Raw genomic sequence first — 24,404 nt, forward strand, 5'->3', positions numbered from 1 at the left:
AGCGTGTTTCTGAAGGCAAGGTTTTGCGTGACATTCAAATGAAGACTGTCGGCACTGGGTTGGCCTGCTCATGGGCACCGCCCACAGCGTTCATTTCAGCCCGAGTGGGTTTGAGAGGCGCCATCAAAGGGAGGCCACTGCTTCGCTGTACATCGGTGGCATTAAAGACTGTTTTTAAAATGGGGGGGAAATAAAGACTGCTCACGTTAGCAGAAGGGGACAGACCCATCCCTCTGGAGAGAACCTGGCTCCAGTTAAAAATGGCATTCTCCAAACACAGGCTTACCATATATCTTCTTTTATCTTGGGTCTTCTACACCTGCCATGAATAGGCATGTGGCCCGTGGCGGGCAGGTCGTCACACTGCATAAGGAGACACCCCCCAGCACACTCGGGAGAGCCAGGGCAGGCCCTGGACAAGGATGGGGGGGAGGAATGACCATGTCACACTTCTCTGAATATTTCCTTGTTGGTTCACCGTGAACTGAAATCCAAGACGCCAGAGCGTGCCAACGGTGTGCTCTCTTCCAGGAATCTACACGTTCGGCCTGTTCGCCACTGACATCTTCGTGAACGCCGGGCAGGTGGTGACCGGGAACCTGGCCCCGCACTTCCTGGCCCTGTGCAAGCCCAACTACACGGCGCTGGGCTGCCAGCAGCTGACGCAGTTCATCAGCGGGGCGGAGGCCTGCACCGGCAACCCCGACCTCATCACCAGGGCCCGGAAGACCTTCCCCTCCAAGGAGGCGGCCCTCAGCGTCTACGCGGCCATGTACCTGACGGTAAGGGCCACCTGCGGCTGCTCCTCGCCCGCCCGCCACTCTCCCTGGGTGGCCGTCCCATTAGCCGCTTCCTGTAGGCCATTCGATTGAGGCTGAATAATAGCTATTTGTGCTTTGAATAAAACGAAGCTGCTTGACTTTCAGGAGGTTACGTGTGGGCAGTTGGTTATACTAAAAAAATACAGCCATGAGCATTTCTATTTGAGAATACGTTCGTCTTAATATAAAGGAGGGCTGTCTGGGAACAAATTTGTCCGGTCGCAGTCCCCATAAACTGGTAACAGCACCATTAGGAGACCCACCCAGGCCTCTGTGCTGTTTGCACAGGCTCCGTCCGATGTTCTCTGCTGGGGCTGAGAAAGGGGCCGCTCTCTTTCTAGCAAGAGCTCCGGTTATTGGTGACTATATCATAATAGGCGACCATGTTGTCATATTTTCTTGTAGGCCTAACCAAACTGTCCCTCTGTGTCCTGTTTTTCCTGGACTTGTGAGTTGTCTCCATTGTGTCCGTGAGAGTCAGGCCCCGGGGCGCTCGCTGTCTCAGCACCATCGGGGGGAAGGTGCAGGGCAGCGCCTTGCTGGTCTGCAGGCTGAGAAGGAGGGCAGTGCTGTCTTCCGCCTGTCCCTGTGCCGCCAGGATCTGCCTGCCTTGCAGCTCTGGGGCTGAAGCACGAGCTCCGTGGGCCTTCCCAAAGCTGCAGTGCGAAGTTCGGAGATTTTCGGTGTCTTGGGGGCTCTCTTTTCTGAGCCACGAGCTCCTTCCTGCTGCTTTGCACTCGTGGACGAGAGGCCTCAGGACTGACCTGAGACCAAATTCGATGCATTTCTCATGAATTATTCTTACCCTCCAAAAGCTGTTAGATGGTGGAAACGTTTCTGGCGTTCCCACTGCCGTCCTGTCAGGCGACCTCTCCAAACAGAGAGGATTCACCTGGGACACCTCTGCCCGAGCCTGGGAGCCCAGGTTCCTGAACAGGGGACCACTTAGGAGGGCGCAGGTAGCCTGGCACGTCACGTTCATAATGGCAGGTACCTTTAGAGATCAGACGTATGTGCATTTTAACATGCCAATGGTTTTTAAGCCAAACTAATTCCATGCCTCACTGCCTGGACTTTTAACAAAAAAAAAAAATCATAAGAAATGGGGGCTGGGGGAGGACAAGGAGGGCAAAGGGGGCCAAATATATGGGGTTGGAAGAAGACTTGACTTAGGGCGGTGCACACACAATGCAGTCTACACGTGCTGTGTTATAGAATTGCACACCTGAGTGCTGTATTCCATCAATGTCCCCCAATGCACTTAATAAACTTGAACAAATAAAAGACCACAGGCAAGTAAGATAAGGACCTCTGTGGAGATCAGAGGGTCAAACCCCTCCCCGCCCACCCTCTCGCCTGCAGTCTCTGGTCTTGTGTGCGCTCCGGTCCCTGTCCCTCCAGCCCCCAGTGTTGCTCTAGCCCGTCAGCTCCACTCTCTGCTTGACGCGGGGAGACTGCCCGGGAAACCTGCGGTCCAGGCAGGCTCTCTCCTGTCCGCTCCACGGCTGGACTCCGCGTTCCGCCTCCCCTGGGATGGAAGAACCGCTCAGTCCGCCAATGCAGACTTACAGCTTCGGGGAATTGAAAACCCTAAACGGTTTTCATTCGTTGTCCTCACGTCTCACCCTCATGTTCGTATGCATGTGTGGGTATGAATGGCAAAAGGATCTACGTGCGCCTTTGGGATCGAGCCAATGGCGTGAGACTGACTCCCAAATACTGTCCGATCCCCTGAACAGTTACATGCTTCCCTTAGCTCTGGAGGTGACAGACCTCATTGTGTGGCCAGGTGTGCCAGCGGTGGTGAGGGTGCTGCTGTCGTGGAAGCCTGGCCCTTTCATTCTGCCGAAAGGGTGCTTTCGAAGGCATCGCTGTGGGAGAGGGCAGCAGCCTTTTCTGCCCTGGAGAAACCTTAACATCTTTTTTGAAAAGATTTTATTTATTTTTAGAGAGAGGGCAAAGGAGGGGAAAAAGAGAGAGAGAGAAACATCAATGTGTGCTTGCCTCTTGCACGCCCCCTACTGGGGACCTGGCCCTTGACCCAGGCATGTGCCCTGACTGGGACCAACCAGTGACCCTGTGGTTTGCAGGCTGGAGCTCAACCCACTGAGCCACACCAGCCAGGGCGAAATAACTTGTCTTGCTTCTGGTCTGCCAGCATTTGTTTCGGCAGCTTACTTGCTGGCATTTATATAAGAAACATCCCCATTTTAAGCCACACCATTCTACTCTGTCATCAAGACTTGGAGATGTTTGTAATAACAATAATAATGACACTTACTGAGCATTAACTATGTGTCAGGCACTACGTGTTGCCCTGTTGCTAAATTTATAACGTACTGCTTTTTATTTATGAATTATTAACATTTATCCTGTATTATTTTCATAATAATGTATTACTTGTACCAACTCAATGAGTCATAACAGCTCCTTGAAGTAGGCCCTACTGCTGCACCCAGACCCAAAGAATCACAAATTGCCCTGGCCACAGTGATTTCGAACGTTCCAGAGAGGGGCTCATTAAATCAATCAGCGCCAGCGTGTGCGTGGTCAGGTGGATTCCTCCTGCTCCCGCATAACCTCAGTGTCCCTGAAGGTCAAAGCCCAAGGTTCCGCTCACAGCTGTGTTCAGAGAAGAAACACTCAGGAACACTCCAACGCCCAGAAATCTCCTGTCATTAGACCGCGGTGAGAGGACAAGGCAGGCTTCCTGCCTGTAATTACACGAACGGAACTGCTGTCTTTGTAACAATAGACTCTGTTCCGTGCTGACTGCTTTTCTCTTCTCCGCCACCCTGTGAGTCTGTGAGTGTGGGTGGCTGCTATGGCAACGCGGTAGCGCTCCGCTGCAAACGCGGGCCCCCCCCCCCGCAGGGTGCGCTCGGATGTGCGGACCTAGATACACACGTCTTTCTTCCCAGCCTCACCAGGGACACCTTGGGAAAACTTTCTAATAGGAACGTTGGGGTATTTCAGACTTACGAGGCCTCATGAAATGCTTGCCAGGATTTGATAAGCAGGTAAACAGGGGAGAGTACCATATTGCCAGCACTCTCTGGGGAAGCAGGCGTACTGCTAAATTTAGGTAGAGATATGTTTGCTAAATGTGGTGTGGGCGTTACGGACACCTGTAAACACATACATAACAATGAATGAGCCTGATTATGAAGTGTGTGAATAAGAAAAGAGGGATATTTTTTCAGATGCTTTTCTCTTTGTGGATTAGTAAATAAAATGAAGGACCTTGAACTTTCCCTTAGCATTTGGCTTTAATTAAAGGTTTGAGGATAATTTCATCAGAGTTGCTTTCTTTTACTGAGAACGTTTAGGGGAAAAAATATCCCTATGCCTGTTTTTGCAAGAACTATTGGTTTTCCAGGAAAAATATTCTGAAGGTTATTTAACCCCTAACCATTATATTTATAATTCAGTGTTAGTTGCATTAGAATAATAATTAAACTTAGCTTTTGCTATTTCTTTTTTTAGTATTTATTAATTTGTAGAGCAGATTTTAAAAAGATTTTATATTTATTTATTTATCTTAAGAGGGCAAGGAGAGAGGGAGAGAAATATCAATGTATGGTTGCCTTTCGTGCATCCCCTGCTGGGAGTTGGCCTGTAGGGAACCAGCCTGCAACCCAGGCATGTGCCCTGACTGGGAATTGAGCCGTGATCCTCTGGTTCGCAGGCCCATGCTCAATCCACTGAGCTATACCAGCCAGGGCAGCTTTTGCTATTTCTTTTTCATATAAAATGAATAAAGTTTTTTTCCACCCTTAATTAAAGTAAGATAAACATCAAAGTTGAGAACGAGGAATAATGTTTGGTGACTTTCCAATGATTAATCTTATCTATGATTGAAACAAATAAAATGATCTCTTTGGGTCACTCCTACTTCTGACCTTAGATTTTCTGAAAACTTAAAAAGAGAGAGAGAGAAAAAAGGAAGGGTCAGCTACAGTCCTCAGCCCGTCTCCCTTAACCGTCGCTACTTAAGAAACCACCCTGAAGCTCAGCCCAAGGCGTCAGTCTCCGGATTCCGGGGATGGGGGAGGGTGTGCCAGGGGGTGGCGACCTGGTTTTCCTGGGGGCCGACTCCTGCCTCTCTCCAGGGCTGCACTCCATGTCCCTGGGTCCTCAGGAGGCCTGTGGGCACCTCGTTCTCCCAACAGGGTCACAGAGCTGCCTTCCAGGAGGGCACAGCCCACACCCTGTCCATCATCCCCATCGCTGGATCTCAAGGCCGCCCAGATGGGTGGGGGGCAGGGATAGTGTCCACCCCATGCACAGGTGGGAGGCAGAGCAAAGTCCTGAATACACTGGGATGGGATGATTTTGTGGACATTAAACAGCGGACTGCAGTCTGTCCCCGGGATATTAGCGAAAAGGTCTAAGAAGATCGCTTTTCTCTCTTCCTCCTTCGAGGGGCCGTTCTCACTCCCCACAGCGGCCTCTGTAACTGCACAAGAGCCATGCTCAGCAGTGATGCTCTGGGCTGCCAGGGCCTGGGATGAGTCCACAGCCTGCTGGTGGCCGTAGGCCTCCTTTAGTGGCCTTCCACCCAGTTGCAGGCCCCCAGTCCCAGGGCGCAGGGATTTGGGGAGCGCCTGCCCTTGATTCATGAGACCTCTCAGGAACTGAGCTGCAGGAGCAGAATCTGGGCGGGTGAGAACAGCGCCACCTTGGTCTGTCGCCTTCCCCTGCCGCAGAGACGCGGCCGCCATCCCCGCCAGAGCCGAGCCTCCAGCCTCCCTTTGGTGCCAACACGCGCGAGCTGCCTGCGCGCTCGATCCCAAGGGCGCGATTGGTGTGTACTGGATAAACGCGCCGGGAGTATTTACTGAGTGCCCAAGCGTAATGCGATCGCTGCGCTGTCACTAGGGCCGCTGGTGCCGCCATGCTGTCGTGAGTGACTGACATGTGTCCTGCAGCCTGCAGCTAAGGCTATGGGGGGCGGGGGGCGTGTACAAAGTCCTGTTGGACCCAACAGTTCACTACCTCGGACCCCTGTCATAGTCGACCCCCCTTCCCCTCCCCCCACGCCTCGGCGAACTCCGTGTTTTTTAATCTCCTACCTGACACGTTAATGCTTCCCCAGCCCAACTGAGGCCCAGACATTACGCCATGGTTTGCCCCAATACAGCTGCAATCATGCTGCTTTGAAGCCGCACAAGTACGATTGTTTAAACTGCACGCAGAGTTATTATTACGCAGGAAGCAGCGTATGATCGAGGGCATGGGGATGCCCCGCGTCTTTCCCATGCTGTTGCCCGTCTTCTTCTGTCCTTGGCCCTCATACTTATTTACAATGATGTCTCACTCCCCAGTCACATCGCAGATTGGAACGGGCAGCTCTGAGGGGGCGGTCATTTGATAGGATGGGGTCAACCAAACACACCATCTCCGCCAGGCCCGGTCCCGTACGGGCCCAAGGCCGTGTTTCAAAAGAGAGACCATTCTGCGCCCCAGGCGGCCTGGACTGGCTCCCGAATCGTAGGACCCACAGGGAAACTCGCACACCGCGCATTCCGGTGCTCACTCCCTCAGCGCCCGAGCATCCGTGGGACCCCGCCACCCAAGCGGTATCTTCGAACCCTGCCCCTGCCCCCAGGGGGCGCTGGCACAGTCAAGCGCTGGCCACTGGGAACTGCAGTGGAGATGTGAGCTGTTTTGTTAGGAAGGGCGCCCCTGGGGGAACGGAAGCTAACGATCAGAAGCCCGACCCCCGGTGGCGAATGGGGGACGGATTCCATAGGGCAAAAAACCCCCAAGACCCCGTGGGTTACAGGCTCGGATTGTGCTGGGTCCTGACTGGTCGGAGGTGAGACAGGAGGAGGTCTCCTGGCATGGGGAGAGTCCTGGGAGCCAGAATCTTCAGGCACATCCACCCAGATGTCCCCTGCCTTGTGTCGAGGTCTTAGATTTTCCTCAGCAGGTCCTTGACCTTGGCGTCATGGACCTGCGTTCCCTGAGCACTCACTCAGTCACCTGGGGGGGGGGGGGGGGGGGGCCCAGGCTCCTCCTATCCGGGGAGTTAGGAGTGCGGTCTTCAGCCTTTTCTTCTTCTCACGCTGCACAACCGAAGGCCCCTTTTAAGTTACCGAAGAGGCCCTCTGGCCTTCGTGTCCAGCTGGGCTCCTGCCCTCACGGTCCGTGTCCCTCTGTGGGGCAGCAACAGGCTTCCCGGGGCTCAGCCAGGTTCTCCCTTCCTCCCGGCCTGGCCACAGCCCGTGTCATTGGCCTGGTGGGGTCGTTCCTCGCCCTGCCCCCCCCCCTCGGGTGACTTCAGACTTTCAGGGCTAAAATTAGGAAAGGTTCGTGCAAGCCAGCGAGAGTTGGCTACCTGTCCCCACCAGAACATTCTGCCAAGTCACTACCAGGGGTGGGTTTGAGCACTTGGACTGTTACCTGGGGGACTGATCCGCCTCACCTGTCATCAGGGACAGGGCTCTCATGGCCAGGACATGTTCCCAAACCCCATCTTGACGCCCAGTTTCTTAGAGCGCCCCCTGGTGCCTGCTGTCAGGATCGTCCAAGGGGCTGAGGCTGGGATAGAGTCGGGAGTGTCAGACCTTTGGTGGGGGGGGGGGNTCCACCCAGATGTCCCCTGCCTTGTGTTGAGGTCTTAGATTTTCCTCAGCAGGTCCTTGACCTTGGCGTTATGGACCTGTGTTCCCTGAGCACTCACTCAGTCACCTGGGGGAGGGGGGCGGGGGGGGGGCCCAGGCTCCTCCTATCCGGGGAGTTAGGAGTGTGGTCTTCAGCCTTTTCTTCTTCTCACGCTGCATGACCGAAGGCCCCTTTTAAGTTACCGAAGAGGCCCTCTGGCCTTCGTGTCCAGCTGGGCGCCTGCCCTCACGGTCCGTGTCCCTCTGTGGGGCAGCAACAGGCTTCCCAGGGCTCAGCCAGGTTCTCCCTTCCTCCCGGCCTGGCCACAGCCCGTGTCATTGGCCTGGTGGGGTCGTTCCTCGCCCTGCCCCCACCCTCGGGTGACTTCAGACTTTCAGGGCTAAAATTAGGAAAGGTTCGTGCAAGCCAGCGAGAGTTGGCTACCTGTCCCCACCAGAACATTCTGCCAAGTCACTACCAGGGGTGGGTTTGAGCACTTGGACTGTTACCTGGGGGACTGATCCGCCTCACCTGTCATCAGGGACAGGGCTCTCATGGCCAGGACATGTTCCCAAACCCCATCTTGACGCCCAGTTTCTTAGAGCGCCCCCTGGTGCCTGCTGTCAGGATCGTCCAAGGGGCTGAGGCTGGGATAGAGTCGGGAGTGTCAGACCTTTGGTGGGGGGGGCGGGGCGGGTCAGAGGGGTGTGGTTCTTACAAAAGATGGAGGCAAGAAGCAGGGCTAGGAGGGGACAGGCTCCTCCCATGACGCCGGTAACTCAGCCTCAGTCAGTCTGGAGCAGAGATCGCTCGTTAGAGCATCCCCATATTAGGCGTTACAAACTTCAGAACCCTTCAGCCTCAGTCCCTGGCCGGGGACTGGCCAAGAGGATGGTGGCCTGTGGCCAGACACTACAGAGAATGTGACAGGTGGGCACTCAGCTCCGCAGTCTCCTCAGAGCCGAATGGCTCCACCTTTCTCCTGGAGGGAGGCCAGGGGCACCGGGCCTTGGTGGCCGCCACGCTGCACCCTAGTTCTGGCTCTGGGCCGAAGGAGCGGAGGCAAAGCCGGGGGGCGGGGGCGGATAGTGCCAGGCCCTGTCTCTTGAGAAACACCTTCTGCGTCTAACCGATTTGCATTTTTAGTGCCTTCACTTGTAGGAAAACATGACTGCACTGTCATTCTGGTCATCGGACTCCTGCTAAATTGAGGCTGTAGTTCAAAGTCAAGGTGATTGTTTAAGACCTGGTTCACTCTGTTACAAAAGAGGTCGCTTTCTACCATGAACTTGGTCTGCTTGGAGTCATTTGTTGTTTCTCCCTTTGAAGAAACTCTTGGAAGGGGGACAAAGGGCCTCAGATATCAAGTAGACATCCCTCTGTAATAATGCAGAAATTTAGAGGGAAAAAGTGACAGCTATTATCATTGAGTCTCACCGTGCTAAGCAGGTCACAGAGAGGATATTTATTGCTTTCTCCCCTTTGCCGAACATGAATTGGGCGTCGTTCCATATACAGATGTGTGCCCTTAGGTTCCTTACAACGTAGAGAAATGATGTCCTTCAGCATGCGAAAATTTCCACCATCGAAAAACAAAAAAGGAACCCCTTGAAAAATCTTCTGTTGATTGGAGCTACTATCCATTTCTGAAAGAAACTGCTAGAAAGGCTAGTTTGTACTTCCTCGCCTTATGAACTTGACACACATGGGTTTTGTCCCCCATCCCACACAAACTCTCTAAAATGAGCCCCCTCACCCACCCTGGACCTCGCCTCCCAGCAGCGGGTGCACCCTCAGATCCTCGAGGGTCGTCTCAGCAGCCCGGAGATCGGGACCACCCGCTCCTATCGGAGCTTCTCTCTTTCTGGGGCTGGGAGAACATTCCAGGTCCCAGAGTTGCTCTTATCCTCATTAAATGATTCATTGTGATGTCGGAAAACCATCCACCAGTGTTTACCAGGTTTCTGTCTGTTCTGCCATTGGCTATCCCTTCCCGGGGCGGGGGGGAGGTCATTTGGGGCCACGCCACGTCTTTCCCAGTGAACCCCACAACTCCTGCCCTGGCCTGAACCTCTCTCCCGAAGGCCAGCCTTATCCTGGCTCTGTGGTTCAGTGCTGAACCGGCTTCCTAAACTCGGTGTTTCAAAAACCAAACTCATGATCTTGCCACGGCCTCCAACTCGCTCCTGCTTTTTGTCTCTTCGGACTTGATTACTGGCACCCCTACCCTCCCAGTTCCCGGAGCCTGAAACCCCTGAGTCATCCCAGCCCCTCCCCCCGCCCTCAGATGCCTGATTTCGTCTATTGGCTCCAGGTGGAATCTCTCTCCCACCCAGGCTCCTCCTCTTCTCCACCTGGCCCGGACCCTTCCACGTGGACTGGGTTCCTTCACATCACTTACCCTGACCGCACAGCTGGAGCCTCCCAGGCCAGCTTCCTAGGAAGCCCCCCCGCCTCCGAAACACGCCTGAAGCCTGGTGGTTAGCAAGTCTCTCTTCGCACGAAGCTTTCCTTAGCCCGCCCTCCCCCACCCTTCAGGGGTCGCCCCACTACGCGGAACATACGAGGCCCTCCCGGTCCTGGCTGAACCTTGTCTTCCCTTCTGCTGTGGTCACGGTCCTCGTGAGACTTTGGAGATGTGGCCTTGGGGACATAATGAGGTTTAGACGAGGTCCCCAGGGTGAGGCCCTCACCTTGGGATCAGTGTCCGTCTAAGACGAGACACCAGAGCGTGTTTTGTCTCTTACTCGTGTGTCAACACAGGCACCTGCCAGCCCGGGGCACGCTCACACCAGGCCCTGCCCTTGCTGGCCCCTGATCTCAGACTCCTGGCATCCAGAACTGGGAGATGATAAATGGCTGGTGTTGGTGGCGCCTGAGCGGACTAGCCACCTCCCTTCCTAATGTCCTTTCAGAGTTCAGTCCTTGGCTCACAGGGACTCGGACTCAGTTTACACGAGACTATTCCCAGTCACTAACCCAATATTTTCTACTTTAACACTTTATCTTTCGCTCTCCTCTCTACCTGTAATGTCCCTAGTACCTCCTACCTGCGTATTCACCTAGTCAGAGTCCTACTCACCTTTTATGGATGGGTCATCGTTTTATTTACTCCCAGTGACAGAAAGCGAGTCGGGGTTCAGAAAACAAAAAGAAGAGAAAGGACAGGCTGGAAAACTAGGTCCGGGAATGAGCAGCAATGGAGGGAACCTGAGTGGCTGGAGCCATGGCCAGAGCAGACCCGAGGAAGCGGTGGCAAGGACCCCGACTGAGGGACCTCCGGCCCGGCACAGCTGCCCCCGCCGCTGACAGTGGCTCGGTGTCGCCCTCTACCTGCTTCTTTGCATCCTGGGTGGGCGTGTGTGATTGGCTGAGGATGGGTCCTGCGCGGAAGTTGGTGTGCTGGGCTTTGAGGAGACTGCTGTCCAGCTATTTGTGGCTTTGGTGGTGGGACAGGACATCTCCTCTCCATCTAGGAGGGAGATGGTGGGGGATTCCTTGCTCCCAAGAAGGGAGTTCAGAGGCTCTGTAGTGAAAAACGACAACAAAAAACTTCTTACCCTAGGGCCTAGATCAAGGTTCATCTCCTTTTTGAAGTCTTGTCTCATCTTTTTAATTGACGTGAATCTCCCCACGTTCACTGGGGCACTGAGCAGTTTTGACACCGAAGCAAATCATTGTCTAGCATCCCTTCCTTTCTGCGAGACAATTATTTTCAGTGGTAGTTATGTGATAATAGTAATAAGCATTATTGAGTCATTTTTCAGTTTTAAAGTAAACAATTAGATAGAGCTATATTTTAATTTAAAAGACATACAAACCCAGTACTGTATGTCACGTGTGAACTGAAGTTTGCACTTAGCCAACAAAAACACTATGCATTTATGTTATTTCATTATTTCCAAGTAATGAAATATCTCATTGCTTTATTGCATTGTTTCATTAAGTTAAACCTAGAAACTCCAAGTAGACACACCGATTGGTAGAACTGAAATAACTCAAGTTCTATTTCTTGGTCTTGATAATTAGTATGCTATTGTGTGTGTGTTCTCACCAATCTACTTTTTAAATGTAGCACCGTAGGGGCTGGAGACACTCAGTGGCCAAAGTGAACTTGACCTTTACACACTCAGTTCTCTAGACAATAGGTGTAGCGGAGTGCATATGCTGGAAACGGAATGTATAGCTGGGCATTCTGCAAATTAAGTTCCATGCACAATACAGTGTTTATTAGAGATTATATAACAAAAATGTGCTGACTTGAAGCTTGCAGATAACCGTGAACACCCCACAGGCACTGTAGCCATGGTTTGAACTTGGACCAGTGCCCCATCACCACTCGGTCTAGAACAGACCGCCCCAAACTTGGCACAAAACAGCTCCCTGGGCTCCCAGATTCGGCGGGTCTGATATTTGAAAGACGCCGCGTGGCTCTTGTCTCCGCCTGGAAGGAGGTCCTGACATCTGGGGCGTGGGGTCACCGGGAAGACTGTTTATTCAGGTGTGTGCATCTAGGCAGGCTCCGTGGTTGCCCCTGGCCATGACCTCCGCATCCTGTACAGCATCCCTTCGGATCCTCTGGCATTCAACTTGAGAATACTTCTCTACAGCCTAAAAAGCTCTGAAACCGAAGGCCCTTTGACTCTTACTTTACCCTAAAACGGCTACACTGTATTTGTGTGAACAGAGGACTAATAAATAAGGGCTTTTTACAGTATGGGCCAGCACGTGCTGGACACAGATTCGCTCGTTCGCCCTCGAATGGGTGTCGCAGGTACTGCAGTTTGCAGATTAAAGACGTGAACACTGACCAGGGCTCAGAGAAAAGTGCTCACTCGCTGGAGTCCCACAGCCCGTGTGCGCTGGAGCCAGGACCTGAACCCTGGAGGCCCCCAGGAGTGCGCCCCACAACACCTCCGTGCACCCTGGGAGCCCGCACTGCGGCGTTCCAGGCGCCTGCCCGGCCCTTCGCTCTGCGCGCTCATGCCGCTGCGACTCCCCTAGTGGAGCTCTGACTCCCCGCGGGGCCTTGGGGCTCACGTGGCGGTGGCTTGGCGCTGTGGTCCAGCCCTCTTGGCTTCTCAGAGCGAGCCAGAAATCACAGCGCCCTCGCTGGGCAGGAACGGGAACCGAAGCCACCGCCCGCGAATCAGGCGTATTTCCTATATGGAAGGACTCCTAAAAGTCCCAATGTGCTCGGGTGTTCTCGCTGTTAGGTTTAGCTTCCTTACATCCCCGGCTGGTGTGGCTCAGGGCGTTGAGCGTGGGCCTGTGAACCAAAGGTGTTGCTAGTTCGATTCCCAGTCGTGGCACTGGTCCCCAGTAGGGGGCGTGCAAGAGGCAACCACCGGTTGAGGTTTCTCTTTCTCCCTGTCTTCCCATCTCTCTAAAAATGAGTAAGCTGAGTTTTCTGTCAGCTTCTTTCTTCTACATGCTATAACTCTAAATCCCATAAATCTCACTTCTGTGACCATAAAGCGCTTCCCAAGTGTAATTATGGAGGAGCACCGGAGATCTGCTATTTACACACACGTTAAAAACCGATTTGGGGCGGCCCTGGCTGGTGTAGCTCAGTGGATTGAGCACAGGCCTGCCACCCGGAAGGATCCGGGGTTCCACTCCCAGCCTGGGTTGCAGGCCAATTCCCAGCAGGGGGCGCACGAGAGGCAACCATACATGGATGTTTCCCTCTCTCCTTCCTTTCCCCTCTAAAGATAAAGAAATAAAATCTTTAAAGACACACGAAAGACAATCCCGGGCGGATGGGCCCGAGAGGGCTCTGGGTTCTGGGTTCCCCTGTTTGGTTGACCGTCGCTTGTCCGTCAGACGTGCATGAAGGTTCCCTCGCATTGACGCGGGGCACGCGCCGTTCCAGAGGTTTTTCTGCAGCAGCGACCCTTACCTCTTCCTCTAGAAGCAGGGGGTCTAGCTTAGGTTTTTCAGCAACTTTTAGCGCCATCACGTATCTCGTCCGATAAGAAGTGTTTAAATGGGCTCAAAACATAAGCATCTCCAGTTGTATCATTTTATAGCACTCGTACCACATTTTTAATAAGAAATGTGAATTTTAAAAATCAAATCATTGTAAGTGGGTTCAGTTCCAGAATACAGACAATAATAATTGATTTAATTATTTTTTAGTCACTGTAATACGCAGTTATTGAGGACCTCTGATGTCCTGAGGGTCACCCCCATCTCCGGGTGGCCCACCTGAGACCTAACATTCAGATGGGGTGGGGGGGAGGGGTGTGTAAATCACCCTGGCGCTAACACCACAGGAACTACTGTCTTTCAGTTCTGGAGGCTGGAAGTCCAAGGTCAGGGTGCCTCCATGGTCGCTGCCTGGGAGGCCTCACCTTGGGCAGGGTATGCCCGCCCTCTCGCCGCCGTGTCCTCACTGGGGCCCCCTAAACAGTCACACTGAGATGTGCCCTTACGTGTTACCATGAACTTCTTGTCCCTGGTCTTAAACTGGAGTGTTTAAGTGGCATTATTTTAATAGTTGTGCTGGGTCTACTTTCTTTATTGGCCTTTGGATTAAACTATAACGAATTCCTAAATCCGTCTAACAGTCGGGGGCACACGTTGTGGGATTTAAAGCTCTCCAGATGGGTTTTTTTTACCCAATAATTTCAGCCCCTTACTTGCTGGTTGGCAGATGCTAAGTCTTCGGGATGATGGAGTCGTTAAAGTCGTTGGGGTCAAGCATCTTTTGCTTGCATGTCGCGCTTCAGGTCACACAGTTTTCACTTCCGTGTATCGCAGTCAGAAATGAGACAACAACCTTATTTGCCTAAATATGTTCTTACTTTCTCCTTGGTGTATGGAAAGCGGATGTTAAATGGTGAAAATGTGTGGCTTTCAACATTATAGGTGACACAGTGTCAAATAAAAGTTTTGGCTCTTCTGGCTCATTGACAAAGTGCCATCTGTATGAGATATTACTGGGGAAGGTGGGTCATACCGGGTAGAAATGGTCTCCTTGTAGAATCAGCCATGTCTGCAGGTCAGGGGTAAGGTCAGTGTGTTGGTGATGAAGGAGCGGTTCTTCGCTACCCAGCCATCAATCGGCCACTGTCCTGGGGACAGCCGAGTCACTGAGCACGTTCTGGTCTTAACTGCAGGCAGCAGCTGGTCCCAAACACTGCGGTGGTTGTTCCTAGCCTCACATTTGTGACTCCCGAGTGTCTGTCGCCCATTCAAGGACATCAGCTACATGGTAGATTCTGTGTTTGTGATTATGTCATCTTCTGTTAGGGCCCATTAAGGGCATTGGAAAGGAAGTGGATGGTTGCTCTTGATTTGCAAATGAAACATCTGTGAGGACCTTTATTCCCACGCCCCTGAGTTAGGCCTCTGGGTTTAGCATTCCTCCCAGCAAATGCAAAGCTGCCATCCAAAGACGTAACTTACCTCCTATAGGGTTTGTTTGAGTCTCCCACCAAACAGGTACGGCAGCGCAGCGATAAAACTGACACCCCTTGTGGGATTCCTGAGCTGAATCCCACAAACTACTATTTGTTAGCATGGGCGGGGATAGGAGGAAGCTGCGACTGGACTTTGCCAAGACAGACATCCTCACAGTAACCTGAGTCCGGGGAAGAGACCACCAATGCTGTGAAAACCTCTCACTATTGTCATTTTCATTTTACCAATGATATTAACTAAGACGCCAAGAAACTCAGTCATTTGTCCGAGGTCACAGAAGTCATCAGTGGTAGGCTGGCATTTTAACCCAGATTAGTAAACTCCTAAAGCCAAGCTTTTCATCCAGGTCTACAACAGACTGAATCTGAATCTCTCAAGAATCTGGAAGGTCCCATAAACACACACACACGCCACTGATGAATTTCGATGAGATAGAAAGAAGCAACTGTCAATAACCAGCACCTGAAAAAAATCGACTAACGGCTGACAATTCAAAGGAATTTCATCATATCATTTCATTCACAGTATGTGCTGTTGAGACAGTACTATGTTAATAGCTATAACAAATACAGAAAAAAGATACAGATAAGTATTGTTTGAAAAAGCACAAGGGCCCTAAAATGGCTTTAATTTAAAAAATAGCAACAAATGCTGAGACAGGTGCAACCCTTTTGGAACACGAGCTGATGGAGTTTTTATTTCCGCCAAACGAGGATGCTCTTGTCTGGACCAGCATCGCCCACACAGCTGGGAAGTGTATTGACCAATGGGAATAGGACATGAGCCACATATATGGTTTTTAATTTTCTAGTAGGTGCATTAAAAAGTTTTAAAAGGGTGAAACTAATTTTAAGAATTCATTTGATTTCACGGAATATATCCAAAATAGTATCCTTTCAATGTATATCAATATAACCTTGTTAATGATTACAACGTTTTCTGAATTTGCAGCCTTTCTGGGCCTAGCAAGGGGGAGGGTTGGAGAGAAGGCGATTGTGGCAGATGGGAGTGTGTGGGTAGCCGCCCCCCTCCCGGCCCCACCTCTCCCCAGTCCCTGTTGGGTCGGAAACCCTGAGAGGAAGCCAGTCGTCAGGGAGGTGGAAGAGAAAGCAGCAGGTGGACAGGGTTGTCCTCGTTTCTGCCTTGAAACTGGGAGAACTCCACCTCGGTGCACCTGGCGGCTGGTAGGCCAGGCAGCAGAGCCGAGGGCAGACAGCCCACCTGGGCGGGAAGGAAGGTGGGCCGGAGGCCTGGGGTCTTCCCAGTGTGGGAGCCTGGGAGGACCAAGCCAGTGTGGGGCCACGAGGACATCTAGCAGCAGAGGCGGGCAGGCACCAGTGCCCAGGGCCCATGGAGACCGGCGAAGGCAGAGGCCATTCTGTACGGCTGCCCCCAGGCTGCCCCCAGGCTGCCTCCCGGCTCAGCCACGTGGTCTTGCAGCCTCACGCACCCCCCGCCCCCTCCCGCCCCGGGCCGGTTGGCCAGGAAGGGAAGAGTGAGAAAAGAGGCCGCCCAAGCCTTTGTTCCCCGTTCCTTCCCGCCCGGTTCCCTTGCGGTTTAGTGCACGAGGCAAAGCCGAGATGGGTTAGGAGAGATAAAGCAGCGTGCGCTTTCTTCTACAGCCCAGACGGTGGTTTACAAAAGCTCCGCCTTCCGGGCCCGCCGTTGTTGCGGCCATCACAGCCCTGAGACCTCTCAGTGGTGTGAGCCAGACGTGCGTGGTACAAAGCCCACGGACTGCCCACCTGGGCATTACCTCCCGTCACAATTCTGCCGCCCCCTCAGACCCCTTCCCATCACCACCTGGGAAACCGATGCGCGTGAGTGAGATGCGTATAGCCACGGGCTTTTGGGACCCTGCCCACCTGGCTTGCTAACGAACCCCTCCGTTTCGTCTGGGGTCTCTGCCGCGATTCGCAGGAGCTATGTGCCGCCGTGCTGGGGCTTCTAGTTTGGGAGCTGCCTGGCTGTGGCTGGTGATCAGTGTGGGGCGAACTAGAAGCTGGAGAAAGAGAACTAACGTGGTCCCCATAGACGTTATAAGGGTCCCACCGCGGGTGTCAGCACCAGCGTCCAGGCCCTGGCTCAAACCCCTGCTTTCGGCAAGGACTCACTGCGGGCCAGACCCTGCCTGGGAGTTCACCTGGGTCATGCCGCTGAGTCCTTTCAGCCCTCGGTGGGGGTAGTTTCACCGCCATTTTGCACATTATATATATACATATATACCAGGAGATCAAGGCTTGGACGGGGTGGATGACTTGTCTCGGTGAGTGGCAGAGCCAGGTCTCAAACCCAGATCTTACTGGACCCAAATTAGGTGCTGTGATCACAACACCACCGTCACCTCCTCCTCTGGGTCACTTTCATGAATCTCAGTACATGCATTCATTCACACATGTGTTCATTCATTCATTCACTCGCACGTTAAGCAGATAGTGATTGGATGTAGGACAGTTTTCTTCGGACACCATGACCACTGGCCATGACCAGGGACTCATGACAGCCCGAGTCCATTATCTTACAGCTGCCTGGGCCTGTAGTCCAACCCGGGGGCCTCTAAGGGTGAAACCAAGGTGTCAGTCCCACTGCGTCCCTCAGGGGGTTCCGGGGGAGGACGAATGTGTGTCACCTTCTCCAGCCTCTCCGAGTTCCGGGGCTGTGGCCCCCCTCCTTCTCCTTCCACGGCAGCACCCTAGTATCTTCAACCGTCTCTCTGACTGCAGCCTAGAGGGCTCACACCCGTCCTGTGGCAGGGCCCACCCGGGGACAGGCGCCGCCCCTGGAAGCACGGGACAGACGAGGAGAAAGACAAGAGCAGGTAAACGGATACAGAGGCGAGACGACCGTGTCAGCAGCTGGCGGGCACTCGGAGACAGCTGAGAGCTCAACGGGGCTCCCTCCCAGGCAGGGCACACGCGTGTGCCACTCACGCCGCCATCTGTGAGCGCCTGCCGGGGGGGAGTGCCCCCCTGCGCGTCAGTGAATGAAATGCTCCGTCCTCTCTCCCCTGTACCCCTGCTCTTTAATTTGCTCTTTAATTCAGCAACCTAGTAGGTCTTCCCTGAGTGCTTACCCTGTAACAGGCCAAGTGTGACACAGTGCAGGGTTCCAGCGAAGGACTCAGACTTAGCTTCTGCGTCCTCACTGTAGTGAAGGAAACCGTTAAAATTAATTAAAACCATACAGCGTTGTCAGTGTTCTGAAAGAGAACACGCCAGGGGTGTGGAGACCACACATCAAGATGCCTGGGATCGGGACCGCTTCCACGCCCCCACTTCCCTTTCCCCTTGTGGGGAGCCCTGGAGAAACAGGTTTAGGGGTATGGTAAGTGCTGAACAAACGCACCATTTGTGCGTTTTTATTTTTAGTTATTTATATCATTGTATTGTTTTCACATTGCACAGCGCTTTCTCAGCTTAGCCAGCAGAGGGGTGTTTATCAGCAGGAGCCAGTCAGTTCACATTGCGGAATAATGCCGGCACAGTGGATACATTTTAGTCAAAGCAAACTGGGAAGCAAACCCCGGTCTGCATGTGTGTCAATTATTGTATACAGTTGGAGGCAAGGATTGAAGTAGAGAAGAGTACACACCAGGCTGTGAGCAGCAGCGAACGGATCAGCTTCGGCCTTCTGGATCCGTGTGTTACTAGGTATCCACGGGATGGAGGGGGGAAGACAGAGCGCACGGGTTAGTTATATGGGTGGGCCGGGCCTGTGAGGTGCTGAGTGCCCCCTGACCCTGGAGGGCTGCAGGGGCACCACCCCACTCAAAGCAGACCCCCTGCTGTTTGGGTTTCCTTTTAGTTACATTTTGCCATCTGGTTAACCTAGATGGTTCTGTAAGTGAATTAAACACCCAGAGAGCATAAATAATCACTTCCTGTCCTGCATCCAACTCGCTAATAGACTCTTAGGCCATGATTCCCTCTTCTGCAAATGAGGAATGAACAGGCATTCAATCAGGGTGACAGAGCGGTTCAAAGACACTTACGCAGTTCCACAGAAGTGCCCAGTAGAAGGAAAAACTTGCCATTTTTCTGTGACATCAGGCCAACCCACCATGCTCCATAAAAAAATAGTGTGCATTGTTAAATGCTGCTGTGATCCACCTTAAAGTCGAATTACTTGAATAAAGGTGACCCTTCTCCCATAACCCTTAAAATTCAGTCTTCCTTCACTCTTGTTCTGGACGGGAAGTGGAGTCTGGGGACGGAAGAGCCAAATGCAGGCTGCCCCGGTCACAGAAACTTTCTCACCCACGGGCGCTGTGGCCAGACTGCTTTTGGATCCTTATAAACAATGCTCGCCTCCTTAGATCAATTTAGGAGTGAGGTCCACATTCAGGAGAAACTTCGGAAGGTCGTTCCCAAGCCCACAGATGACTGCAGGCCGGCCCCAGTTCAGAGGTGAGGGCCTGGCTGCATCAGAGACGGCCTTTGGGGGTGAAGGGCAAAGCCGCACAGACCACTTCCTACTGTGCCCCAGCCGCACAGCACGGACGGCGCCCCGCCCCGCGTTACCATGGCAGCCCTCGTTCTCCTTTCAGTCCCTGTGCGTCTGCGGATGCTCAGGTTATGTTCATTGGCCATGTCCTCCAGGCCAGAAATCAGTGAAGAAAGAGGAAGGAGAGGTCGTGGTACCCAAGAGCTTTCTCTCCTTCCCCTCTACATCCCTTTTGTCTCGACGTTGCAGCCCCACAAATCAGCTTGTGCATTCTTCACGATAAACTCTGTCTCGAGTTTGTTTTCTGTCTACACGATGAAGGTAATGGTCATGTTGAGAACGTCATCGGATAATTTGGGTAACACGCTCAGAACCCGGCCTTCCGCAGCGGTCACTCCTTAAGGCACAGTGCGAATGAGTATCAGCAGTATGAGCTTTATTCCGTTATCAGTTCCTATTTATTTTGCCTTAATAAGGATAGGATGCTTCTAGCATTCTGACGGATGTGGGAAATCACGGGTCCTCTGTGCAGCCGCGTGACTCACAGGCAGCCTCACTTTCACGCCCTGCTCCTGAGCACAAGCCCAGTCTCGGTATCCGATGCACCCAGGACACCTGCAATGGTGTGATATCCTCACCTTGTTATCCCTTCTGTGGGCAGAAGGGCTCCAAACACTCTCCCTCCCAATGGCAAACGCCTCTCTCTGTGGCCATCTCCCCTGTGCAGACCCTCCGGAACTGAAACTGTTCCGCTCTTCCCAGTCCAGGTTCCTCACGCCCAGGGGGCGCAGCCAAGGTCATAGGGCCCAGGTGCAGACAAGCCAGCTGGTTCTTTGTTTTTCCCTAGAGTATTGGAACCTGGGATAGATTGGCTGGAACTTGGCTAGCTAGAAGCTTCGTGTCACGTGGGCTGTTTAAATATTCACACAGCCTCTTTGGCAGTAAACAGGGCTTCAAGCTTTGCCCAGCAGGAGAAAAAAAAAAAACAGAGAAGATAATCACTGAATTTCATGGCATTCTAAAATGGCTGCTATGAATTAAAAACTTAAGCATGGACTTTGGTTTGCTTTCTTAGGCAAAAAAAATTTTTAGTTTATTGATTATATATATTGTGAGAGGGAGGGAGGCTGGAAGGGAGGGAGAGGCAGAGTCACAGACATCGATTTGTTGTTCCACTTACTGATGCATTCATTGGTTGATTCTCGTATGTGCCCTGACTGTGAATCAAACCCTCAAACTTGGTGTATCAGAACGATGCTCTAACCAACTGAGCTACCTGGCCAGGGCCAAAAATGTATTTTTTATTCAACTCAGACAATAGGCAAGTGGTTTTAAACATCTCTAACCGTTGTTCTGAATACATATTATCAGCATCAGACACCTACTGACACTAATACCGTAAAAACGTATTGTCCCAGCCATCTCTTTTAGAATTGCTTTGCTAGTGGCTTGAAATAATAACGGACAGTTCTTGCCTTTTGCAGTCAACCAATTTGCTTATGTCGTAACAAGATTTAAATACTAAGCAATTGAGCTCCAGGCTGAGTCAGATCAGGGGACGAACCGAGCTATTCTGGAGCGCAGTGTCTCAACGTGAAGACACCTCAATGCTGTCAGCTCACTTGTATTTTGTCCCTTTTGCGTATGGGAGCATACCAAAACTGCCCGTGTCTACTCCGTGGTTTGTTCCATTGTTAGCTGATATTTCCTGCCTGCTTGTAATTAAGTGTTTATGTTGTCCTAACCACAGCCGATCGGATTTTAGTTCATTTCGCAACTCCAGGCAGCAACATAAAAACAAGCCGTGGCATTACTTAGTAAAAAAAACCAGCTTCATGCCTTGTGTACGCACGTTCTGATTCCATCAAGTCTGCGCCCCCTCCAAGGACGTGTACACCACGGTCCCGCAGAAAACATCTTCATCAGTGTTCCCCCGTCACCACGTGGATCTGAAACGCGAGTTCCTGTAAAACAAAGACACTGGGTGTTTCGTAAATGGTCATTTGCAGGGGCTGTACTCGGGGCTCCTACAGGATTAATAAGGAGAGTAGGCCCTTGGCAAATTTCAGGTAAGTAAAATTAAGTACTCACTCACCACATTCCCATTCTGCTTTTAAGAAACTTTCTCAGGCCATGAATAAAAGGCAGTTGCTCGTGGAACCCTGTGGGCGGACACACACCTGTCGATACATCGTTGCAAGTGTGTGTGCGGGACACGTCTCCGAGGCACCTGCCGAGGAAGTGCCTTCGTGAAAAGTCGCGTTTGTCGTTTCAGATGTACATCACCCACACGATCAAAGCCAAGGGGACGAGACTCGCCAAGCCAGTCCTGTGCTTGGGTCTGATGTGCTTGGCCTTCCTCACCGGGCTCAACAGGGTGGCGGAGTACCGGAACCACTGGTCGGACGTGATAGCGGGCTTCCTGGTGGGCATCTCTATAGCCGTGTTCCTGGTGAGTACGCATTTCTGGGGATGGCACCAGGGTTGTCACGAACTGCCTGTAAGAAGACGCGCGTGTAAGCCGCCTGGGTTTGCCCAAATGCGGTGCATCAAGTGATCACTTACATATTCTATCAGGGGCGTCCAACCTGAGGCCCACGGGCCACAGGCGGCTCAGGATGGCTACGAATGCAGCCCAACGCAGAAGCGTGAATTTACTGAACACGTGATGAGATTTTTTTTTTTGTAATTACGTGTCACAATGTATTTAGTGTGGCCCAGAGATGCCTGGAGTGTGGATGCCCCATTAAGTGATTTATTTCCTCCACTTCCCTCATTTGTTTTGCCTAAAGTCAGGTGTCGGGGTGAAAATGTATTTTCACATAAAATGGTGCAGGGCTAAAAACACTTATTTCTCTCTGGATAGTATTTAGGACTGGGGTGCTTGGCTAGTTTTAAAATTCCCCCAGGGTGCTTTGCATCATTGTGGAGCAGCTGGAGACCCCCAGAGACCTCGAGTACCTCGGTGTGGTGCCATCCACGGGCCACCCGTCCCAGCCACAGAGTGCGCCAACCTGGAGCCCTCCCTCCGGACGAGACCTGGTTCTCTCCGGGAACTGAGGACCCCATGCTCCCGAGACAGCGCCACCTCCTGGCAGGCATGGCCCTGTGGCGAGAGCACAGCAGTGACTTCTGATGAAGGACGCCTGCCACCTTGACTCCCATTTTAAAATCCCCTTGGCACATTTCCACAGATTTGGGAGGCGGGAAGATGTCCTTTGTCCCGGCTTTAGAATGAACTGGGCCACCGTAAGTTTGAGTGTGTGGGTCATTTTGCCCAGGCGAGAAACTGTGTGGACTGTATATCAAAACGCCCTTTTGTGACGACGCACTATAAGACACACTTTGGTTCCCTTTCGGTTTCATTTAAATTGCTCCTCGGGTCAGTGTTGCTTCCTCTGCCGCCTTCACTACCCAACGCCCGTGAGCAAAAACTCCTGTGGACCCTCCCAGCTCCCGAAGGCTTGAGCACATCCACGAGCCGGGCATGTTTCAAGAGGTTCTTCTTCTAGAACCTTCTGTGTGAGTGGTGACTGCATCCTCGCCCCCGTCCACTAGGTGACCCGTGTGTTAGCAAAGGAACTCAGGACCTGCCGGATGGAAAAGATGCGCAGGGCATGGGGCGAGGCGTGGGCAAGGGGAGGGCCTTCCACGCCCCCTCCAGGTGCTCACCAACCCAGAAGCTCTTGGGGGCTTCTCTTTTGGGGGTTTTACAGATTGGCTGAGTCACCGGCCACTGGCTGCAGGTGCAGTCTCCAGCGCCCCTCCCTCCTTCTCAGGTCCAACTGAATCCCGAGGTTGAGGCTCCTGGCAACCAGCCCAAGCCCTTCCGTCCAAATGCCGCCTCGTTAACATAACGAGACACACCTGTATTGCTCTCAGCACAGGAAATCCGAGCTTTGGGAGCTCTGTGTCGGAAACAGGGATGAAGACCAAATAAATATGACAAATTCGTTGTTGATCTGAGGGACCCAATACGTTTTTCTTATAAATCACAATATTGCAACAAGGGAGACACAGGTTTTACGGAGGGTTAAACGGAATGACAGGTACACCACACTCACGAGATCCTCTCTGTGGGGATGAACGGCCAATCAGAAAGAGGAGGCGATGCATGAACTTGAAGAGTTTGTGCAGCTGGCAGGTCTAGGCTGGGGCGTGAGGATGAGGGGAGGGAGCGCAGTGCACAGAGGGGAGTGGAACACTCCCTGCAGTAAGGGTAGATAAAGCACCTACTGTGTTTTGGGGGGGGGGCGGGTGTCCTGCAGGGGTGCCTGTCATCCACCCCGAGGGACAGCAGAGGCAGGCGGTGGGGCATGGAGAAGCACAGGGGGAAATCCCTGGGATCGTCCGAGTGTCGAGAGAATATTCTGGGCTTTTGTTGATAAATAGAGGTACTTTGAGAGCCCCTGGCTGGGTTCAGCTGAGTTGAAACGGAACGGCAGCCTGGGTTAGCCCCGGCTTCTTGTGCCCAGTTTTTACCACTGAGGAGTTTGACCTTCCTGAGCCTAGTTCCGTCCTCCGTAGATGAGGCGAGGAGTGGCCTCCCGAGAGGGTCCTGGTGAGGATTTATGCGGGTTAGAGAAAACAGCGTGTGTGTAGTGAGTGGGCCCTCGGAGGATGGGCCTGAGTTCCGTCAATGACCATTTTCCTCCCGTCCCTTTTTGAAAATAGGTTTCCTGGAGGGCGCAACTCCAGGTGAGGGTGGAGGGAAGAACAGGTGACCCAGAGCCGGGGCGGCGAGGTGGACCCACGGGCGGGAGGGCATCGGGAGGTTCGGCAGGTGGACCAGTGGGGGCCTGCCTGGTGGGACACTGGAGCCGAAGGAGCTGAAGGATGCAGAGCCATCCCTGATGACCCCACTGGGTGGGCTTCCCATTTCGGCAGCTAAGTAGAAGGTTTATTCTGAGCAGCAACACCCTGGGTGTTTCCAGTGAGCCTGCAGGGTGCACAGGCATCTACGGCGAGTCCAGACTGCCGCAAAGACAGGCCCGCGCCACGCCACGCCTCTGCAACCCAGTCAGGCCTCTGTACCCCCATCACCCTGACCCAGCCAGCGTCTGGTGTCTGCCTCTGACTCATTCTCCAGGTCCCCCTCTCACT

At 52.9% G+C, this 24,404-nt stretch overlaps 1 protein-coding gene across 2 annotated transcripts in view; it reads left to right on the plus strand.

Moving 5' to 3' along the window:
* Nucleotides 1-24,404, plus strand: part of PLPPR5 (phospholipid phosphatase related 5) — a 77,400-nt gene that overhangs the window by 30,973 nt on the left and 22,023 nt on the right. For both annotated transcript variants that reach the window (XM_037051354.1, XM_037051356.1), the window contains exons 3-4: nucleotides 532-782; nucleotides 21,577-21,753. In XM_037051354.1, coding sequence (XP_036907249.1) covers nucleotides 532-782; nucleotides 21,577-21,753 — 428 coding nt within the window. The remainder of the gene's footprint in view (nucleotides 1-531; nucleotides 783-21,576; nucleotides 21,754-24,404) is intronic.

Source organism: Sturnira hondurensis, unplaced genomic scaffold (genome assembly GCF_014824575.4).
Source record: "Sturnira hondurensis isolate 20B ecotype Veracruz unplaced genomic scaffold, ASM1482457v3 Scaffold0007217, whole genome shotgun sequence".
Lineage (NCBI taxonomy): Eukaryota > Metazoa > Chordata > Mammalia > Chiroptera > Phyllostomidae > Sturnira > Sturnira hondurensis.